The sequence below is a fragment of the Thamnophis elegans genome, chromosome Z (genome assembly GCF_009769535.1).
Source record: "Thamnophis elegans isolate rThaEle1 chromosome Z, rThaEle1.pri, whole genome shotgun sequence".
In the NCBI taxonomy this organism is placed as follows: Eukaryota; Metazoa; Chordata; class Lepidosauria; order Squamata; family Colubridae; genus Thamnophis; species Thamnophis elegans.
The window spans coordinates 71758702-71766828 of record NC_045558.1 but is presented as its reverse complement, the minus strand read 5'-3'; the positions used below and the strand labels follow the sequence as shown (position 1 = coordinate 71766828).

At 40.3% G+C, this 8127-nt stretch overlaps 1 protein-coding gene across 2 annotated transcripts; it reads left to right on the top strand.

The window, feature by feature from the left end:
- The first annotated feature begins 4999 nt into the window (after positions 1-4999).
- Positions 5000-7221, top strand: YAE1 (YAE1 maturation factor of ABCE1). Of its 2 annotated transcripts, none has more exons than XM_032234503.1 (4): positions 5000-5106; positions 5348-5551; positions 5990-6111; positions 6454-7221. In XM_032234503.1, the coding sequence occupies exons 2-4, from the start codon at positions 5435-5437 to the stop codon at positions 6848-6850; spliced, it is 636 nt and encodes a 211-aa protein (XP_032090394.1). In that variant the 5' UTR covers positions 5000-5106; positions 5348-5434; the 3' UTR covers positions 6851-7221. The 2 variants fall into 2 exon arrangements, with proteins under 2 accessions (XP_032090394.1, XP_032090393.1); XM_032234502.1 differs by having other exon boundaries at positions 5000-5112.
- Positions 7222-8127: the final 906 nt, after the last annotated feature.

The window sequence follows — 8127 nt, the reverse complement described above, 5'->3', positions numbered from 1 at the left end:
AAGGCTTCAGGGAAGACTGTGACAGATTTGTAAGAAATTGAATCATGAAAACAATTCAATTTAAATTGCTGCAAATTAATAAACTGCAAATGGTTTATGAGAAATCATACTTTTTAAGTATATGTTTTAATATTTAGTATATTTAGCAGAGGAATGTAAGGTAATATTTTCTGATTAATTTTAATATCCGTTTCACCAAAGAAATAAAACTGTTTCCCCTGCTCCAGTATCAACATTATCATTTTATGATATCCCATATTAACTGGGTTACAGAGAATTACTGGATTTTGGAAATGGAGTAAAAGTGCTATCATAAAAAGAAACTGGAATCAAAATATTTAAGAAAGCCACATTTCCATATTTGTTCATATCAACGTATTTTCACTTCTTTTTCCAAAAAGGAAAATTCAGCACTTGTGAGTAGTTCTTTGCACATAACCCATGAGGACTTGTCATTGGCCTCCTCTTTGCATGGAGAAATTCTACTAAAGATAGTCCTTGCTTAACAACCGTTAGTGTTGAACAAAGGGACTTATAATTATAGCCGCTCCAAAGAATATCAAAATTAGGGCATTTAGCAGCCTGCCTCCACATCCAATTTGCCACAAGTGAGCTATAGTGCCACAAGTGAGCAATGCATGAAGGTGGAGTGAGCTATAGCTCACTCCACCTTCATGCATTGACTAAAGACATTGTCTATACCCAACATTCTTTGAGACATTTTGGATCACCAAATTTATTTTGCTCAAGTATTTGTAGGTCTAGTTCAGGAGTCTGCAACCTTAAACACTCAAAGAGCCATTTGAACCCCTTTCCCACAGAAAACATCAGCAAAGGAATAGCCAATAATTTAACAACCCGTGTGACTGGGTGGGCATGGCCAACTCAATGTCACTCATTCTCACCCAGTTATATGACACACACCCCAGCCATGCCTACTCAGCTGGTCATTAGGACAGAGAACCAGTTGTTAAATTTTTTGCTCTGCCCTGTCCCGCCTCACCCCTCCCCTTCCACCTTTTGCCACACCTGGCTTTGGGTGTGTTCCCCCCCCCTCTCTCTCCCTCCCTCCCTCTGTTTCTTTCTCACTGTGTCTTTCTTTCTGAGTCTTTTTCTTTTTTTCTTTTCCCCCCTTTCTGTCTCTGTCACTGTCTTTCTCTCTGTGTCTCTTTTCCTGTTTCTTTTTCTTTGTCTCTGTCACTGTCTCTATCAATGTCTCTCTCTCTCTCTATGCCATTGTCTGTCTCTTTCACTCTCTCTCAGTCTCTCTGATTCTGAATCTCCGGCACTTCACTCGCTGCTCAACAGACTGCAGCAGATAATGGTGGGCGGCTACTTCTGTTCTTTGTTGGTGCCAGGAAGATGCACAACCTGTTCTCTGTCCCCAATAAAGCTGTTGCTGCCAGGAGCCACTCGGACAGGTCACATTGTAGTTCTTCCTTGTAATGGGCTACAGAAGGAGGAGGAAACCCAGTCTCCCCCATTGTGAAAATTTACTGTGCTGCGCAAGAGCTGGCTGAGGAGGATACTTCCCCAAAGATGACCCTCGTCCTCCTCATGCAACCCCCTGGCCAGCTGTAGTGGGGCCTGGAGGGTGCATACAAGCAGGGAGACCCTCCTCAAGCGAGCGGCTGTGCTCAGCCAAAGTGCAGTGAAGGCATATGGGGTGGAGGGTTGACCGGCTGATGGGCAAGCATCTTTGGTGAGGACACCCCAGCTTTCTGCAAGCCTGACCCCTGGACTGGGCATGCGAGGTTCGGTGGGGCCAGCCCCATTTTCCCGCTGCCCTGAGCTTCTTTACTTCTACAGCAGAATGGTCCTGCCAGCAGCATTGATTGAAAAGTGTCTTTTGGGTGGCTAAAGTCCCCCATGCAAGGTTTAAAATTGCAGCTGGGTGCTACAGGCCCGTCCCCTTTTCCATCACCCATGAGACCCAAGAGACGCACTGGAGAATCCACCCCACCCACTTCTCTCCACAGCAGAGGGATGAAAGAGCCATATACGGCTCCTGGTCCAGTTCATATTTATATGTCACTTTTCATTCAGGAATTCAAGAAAGAAAAAACAGCATTCTTTCCTCTTTCCTACAGCAATACTTGGTTTTTAAAAAAATGACTGGCAGTCAGTGATTGAGATTTGTGACTGAATTTCTATTAAGCAACACCATTTCTATCCAAACATTCATTCTTTCTCATACTCATCTATACAACTTGTCTAGATGAGGATGAGAAAGAAAGAAAGGATGGGAGAAGAAGGCGGGGCTTAGCAGTGAGAAGACGGAGTTTCAGGCTATTCCTGAAATTCCTCTATTCCGAAGGATTTTTGGACGGGTTCTTTGAACTCTAGCTGTCCCGGAGACGACAGTGAAGGTGAGGAGAGACCCAGGACCTCAGAGACACCCGCAAAGTCTCTGGAGGGGGTATTAACTCCTCGTGCCAATTCCTTTCTGGATTAGCTGCGTGCTAACTGAAACTGCAGGTTGCCCCTAAGAATGGCAGAAGTGATGTCATCTGGTAAGCTGATTTTATTACTCAAGAGAGATTGTCCGCGCTAAAAGCCTAAACTAATTGAAACCATAAAATAGAAGAATCTAGCGGCGAATTGGTCTTTTTTTAATGGATTTATGGCTGGTGGCTACCTTATTTCTTAAATGCTTCAAGGAATGCTTCGGCAACCCCCCCCCCCCACTGACTCTTTTTAAGTGGATCGTAAAGTCAATTTTCTACTAATTAGCCTGTCACGATCTGACATCTTTACTACCTGGCTCTGTTTACGATCAGATAAGATTGCACAGTTTTCAGCGTGTTTATATTTGGAATTTCTAACTGCGACACATCATGGCGTCTGAAGCCTCATTTCAGATTCTTTTTTCCGCATGTCAAGAGCTTTTTGACTCTTTTCAGAAATTGGAAAGAAAATTGGATCATATGATTTTAAAATATGAAGGAAAAACTGAGATTGTTGAATGTTTGAATGTTCCTGAAATACAAATGGAAAATGTGAGAAATGGCGTCTGGTCTATCTCAGAGGAAGAAAGGAGGGGGGGAGCCATAAAGAAGATTCATTTAAAGAGACAGAGTGCAGGAGAAATAGAAACTCCACCCTGGAGAATTAAAGTCAATCTGAAAAATTTTACAAGCCCAGGACAACATTATTATTTCATCACTGACATTCAGAGCCAAAAGGTGCAAAGATATTTTTGTTTGGACTTGCTTATAAAAACATTTGGTAAATTTATTCAACGAATGGTAACTGGATTAAGAATATTTTGCTGTTGGAGGGACACAGGCTGACAGATGCAAGAATATAATTTAAAATTAGCTAAATCTGATTATTTTAATTTGTAATAGATATAGCTGAATAATAATTGATATTGATGGTAATGTATATAATGTGGAATTGGCTGATAGATTGAAGAAATCTAGCTAATCTAATTGCTCTCTTTGTAACAGATATAGCTGAATAATAATTGATATTGATAGTAATGTATATAATGTGGAGTCGATATGATAAATAACAATTGGATATGAGAAAACATTTTTGGATTATACATAAAGAGTATTAATTACAATAACTACCACTATTATAAAAACTAAATAAAATACATACAATCAAATGTTAATCAACACTGGGAAAATGTTATGATATACGATATAACTAAATATTATGGATGTTTAGCTAAAATAGGATATGAGGATTTGATGTAAATAGAGGACTTTATAAGTAGTAAATGAAATGTCAGCATGTGTTATGGATTAATTTTTTGGTATAGCTAAGGATGAAGGATGTTTAAATAACTATAGGTAATTAAAACTGGAGGTATAATGATGTTAATATGGTAAACATTTGAGTTAAGATATTTGAATTAATATGAATTAATGGAAGAGAAGCACCAAAGCATGTTGTAACCAGCTGATATACTTCTTTTTTTTTTAATAGATACCTGTGTTTTGTTCTTTTTCCCTGCCTGTCGTGTTTGTTTGTTTTTTTTTGTCCTTTTTTTTTTTTTTTTTGCCTTTTCTTTTTGATTTTTTCTTTTCCCACTGGTGTGGGCAGGTATTGTTCAAGATTATTACTTGTATTAATACTTTTAAGTAATAATTACAGTCAAATGAAAATGGATATATAATAATGCTTAAGTTAATATGAGTTATGTTTGTTGACCGTGGAGGATCTGTAATCGATTGATACATTTTCTACAGATGTAAAGAAAGATGCTGTACTTGTTTTAATTAAAATTAAAAAACATTTATTTAAAAAAAGAAAGAAAGAAAGAAAGGATAACTTTTTAAAATCTAAGTAACTTCTTTCTCCATACCTTTCTGGGCAATTTCAGAAAATACACACTGCAAGTAACACCTTTTTAGAGAATAACAATTTAATTGAAGCATGTTTTTCTGGATGAGAAGATAATAAATAAGCTGCATTTACCACACACAAGTGGAGTATATAGAAGAGAGACATAAACAATGAGGCTGAAAATATAAAAACAACAAATCTCATTAATTTCGGTTCATTCCCATGTCTACACTTCTAGTTAACACACTTAACTATTTGTCAATTGAGAATGATACCACATTCATTCTGCAAAAATCTTTACATGGTAGTTGGTCAAGGGTGGCACAACTATTGTCTACTTTAACTTTTGAAACTCCTAGAGGAAGGCAAACATAAAATGATTTATCTGCTGTTTCCCAGAAAGGTACGTAGATATAATCAGTTGGGAACCCAGCTGGGACCGAACTGGATCCCACGGAGTCTTTTCGAGTGCCATCGCATATTGATGGCAATTGCGGCCTCCTCTTCAACATTTAACAGCTGAACATTTGCTAGCCTGACACTGACAACTTCAGAGTTTTATCTGCAGCTATTTCGGGCGTGGGTAATTTTCTCTTCTCCTGCTCACACCTATCAATCCGACAGCACCGTATTCCCGACCTTCGAACTCAAGGTGATGTCGTCAATGCGCAGGCGCAAACTTCCATTTCTGCTACAGATGTCTCGCGCACGCCTCTGGCTGCTTCTTCTGCGACCCCGGAAGGAATAGGGACTTAGGGTTGTTGCCTGGCGAGAGGGCGAGAAGAAGAGTGGAAGATTGATTAAGGGGTAGCTGTGAGTTTGGCTTCGGGTCTGTCGGCGATTAAAGGGGAGGAGAAAATGCGTTATATATCATTTAGGGAGAAGGTCGTATTTTTTTTCTTTTTGTAGAACAGACACTCCGATTTGTTTTGCCTTCCTCGTTCGCTAGTTGTTAGGAGGGAACTTAATGCGGTTTTCTTTCTGATTCGACTTATTTTGTCGCACAGTTTAATGTCTCCAATGCTTCTCAAATCATTCTTCTTTTCAGGTTTAGTCTGTTCGCCCGACTTTCCTACTATGCTCGATTTCAGCTGTTTTGATTCTTAGCCTCTTTTGGATCAGCAGCACAAGCAAAATGTCATGGTTACAGCCTGCAGTTAGCCAGTGCGGTGAAGATGTATTTGATGAAAATGCAGATGAGATGGACATAGCCCAGAAAGAATGGAAGAGTGAAATGGAGAAACGAATCAAGGTAAAAGTAACCAGGGTACCTCTATAATATTGATTGATGCAATTACTTCTCTGTCTCTTTTGTATTAACTTGAATACAAATGGAATGCTGGCATAATTCTTGATAGGAATCGGAAAAGTCAATCTTATTCTCTGTTAAGAGGGATTCTTAAAAATTAGATGCCGGTTGGATAGAATTTACCTCAGAATTGAATTTTAGAAATGACCCTATAGAACAAAACTGATCTTTTAATTAGCAAAAATACTTATATGATACCACATGGGTGAGCCCTCGTTAAAATAAAATCAGGCTCTGAAATTAAATTTCATTTGTTTTCTTTTTGATAATCATTTGGAAGGATACTTTTTTAGCTTTTTTGTTTTACTTATTTTAGTTGGTGCTATATTTAAATAATACAGACAAATGCTAACAAATTGTACTTATTTCTTTTGCTTAAAGGAGGGCTATAGGGACGGTGTTGAAGCTGGGAAAGTGGTAACACTTCAACAAGGCTTCAATCAGGGTTACAAAGAAGCAATAAGGGTGATATTTGCATGTAGCCAGCTCAAAGGAACCATAAGGTATGTTGTAAAAATAAAGATACCCTCCCCCAGAGATCAGTGGGTTTAATTAAATGTATAATTGTTATCTTTTTCATAGCCTGAATAACATAGAACTAATATTTGCCAACTCTGTAGTTTGCAAGGTAAGAGGTGGAAAATGTGATAAATTGGAACCACTGAATGACACTTAAGGATTTCTATGCCATAATAAACACCAGGGCTTTTGTTCAAATCTCTCATTTTCGGGAAAGAATCCATTCTGAAATTTTTATTGATACAATGGTGATTTCTAGATTCACAGTTTATTTTGGCATTTTAAAAGTAAATATTGTTTTGTTGTTTCACATATCCACATTGTAGTGCTCTTCTGTCTTGGTATCATCACAATAAACACAGTCCTGCAATGCTGAATAAGATGACTGATCTGCTGAATCAATTAAGAGTATACGAAGAACATGTACTTAATCATTTAAATCGTGTAAACCCACAACCCAGTGTTGGAGATTTGCTACATACTCTTAATGACATGGATCTTGATCGCGAATGCTGCGCTGTTGAACAACATAATAGAACCTGTGCTGAGCTCACTAAAAATAGTTGCACAAATAATGGAACAGATTCATTTCAAAATGAATATTGTGGCAGGACAGAAGGTCACATAGGTTCTAAAAGAGCAACCCTTTCTTGGCTTAAAGAAAGAACTGCCAGTATCATGGAACAATTTGGTTTGTCTCCAGACACAGTTAAACATATCTAGCTCTTGGCAAAATAAATGTGTTGCTTTAAATTATATTTATAATATTCTTTTTGACACTCACATGATGACAGGACACCACGGTGATCATAAATACAAGAATTGGACACAAAGTTGAGATTGTCTTAATTTCAAGCTGTCACTGCACAATGCAGTTGGCAAGACTATCTGTATGGTTTCAACAGATGATGGTAATTATTTATATTTCATCTTTATTATTTTTATAAATCTGTGACTGTCCTTCATGGTGCTAGATTGCGCAATTTTTTAAATAGTATGAGGAGTGTACGAGATTGGTTGTGATTGAATGAATGGCCCACTTTTACTATCATTGTTGTAAATTTTTGTGTTTTTTAACTTTTACGTGGGGACTGTTTGGGGGAGTGCATGGGTATGTATGATTCGGAGGACCTGCCGGGAGATGCGGGGGCCATGGGGGTGGTTGAGGGGACCAGAGACACGGGAGAGGGTCGGGGTATTACGGTCGTAACAGGGAGGGGCAGATATGGCGGGGACTTTAGGGCTGGCCATTACCGGGGAAGGAGGGTTCGCTACATCACAGAGATCCCTCCTTCCGGCCCTATGAGTCCCACTCCGAGACCAGATGGCGCAAGTAGTCAGGACCCTGGACTCAGGCTGCTGTCGCTAAATGCCAGGTCTGTGGTACATAAAGCTCCTCTCGTCCGGGACTTAATTTTAGACGAGAGGGCAGACCTGGCATGTATTACTGAGACCTGGCTGGGCCCAGAGGGAGGAGTCCCCCTTGTAGAGCTGTGCCCAGAAGGATTTCAGGTGCTGCACCAGCCGAGAGCCCAGGGAAGGGGTGGGGGTGTGGCCGTTGTTATCCGGGAGTCGTTAGTTCCTCGTAGGGTCCCTGCTCCGGAGCTTGTCGGGTGTGAGTCCCTGCTGATAAAGTTGGACCTCAAGGGTCAAGTGGGTCTGCTGTTAACGTACCTGCCTCCCAACAGCGTTGCAGCAGCCCTCCCCTCGCTCCTCGAGTCGGTAGCCGAGCTGGCAATTGAGTTCCCTAGGTTGATGGTCCTGGAGGACTTTAATTTGCCTTCGCTCGGTGAAAACTCTGATGGGGCGCAGGAGTTCATGGCTTCCATGACAGCCATGGGCTTGACCCAAGTAATTCGGGGCCCAACTCATTCGGCGGGTCACATGCTCGACCTCGTATTCCTCTCGGAGCAGTGGATTTGTGATCTTGGTCTGAGGGGTAACGACATCATACCCCTGTCGTGGTCAGACCATTACCTACTGAGGCTCGACTTCCGGAG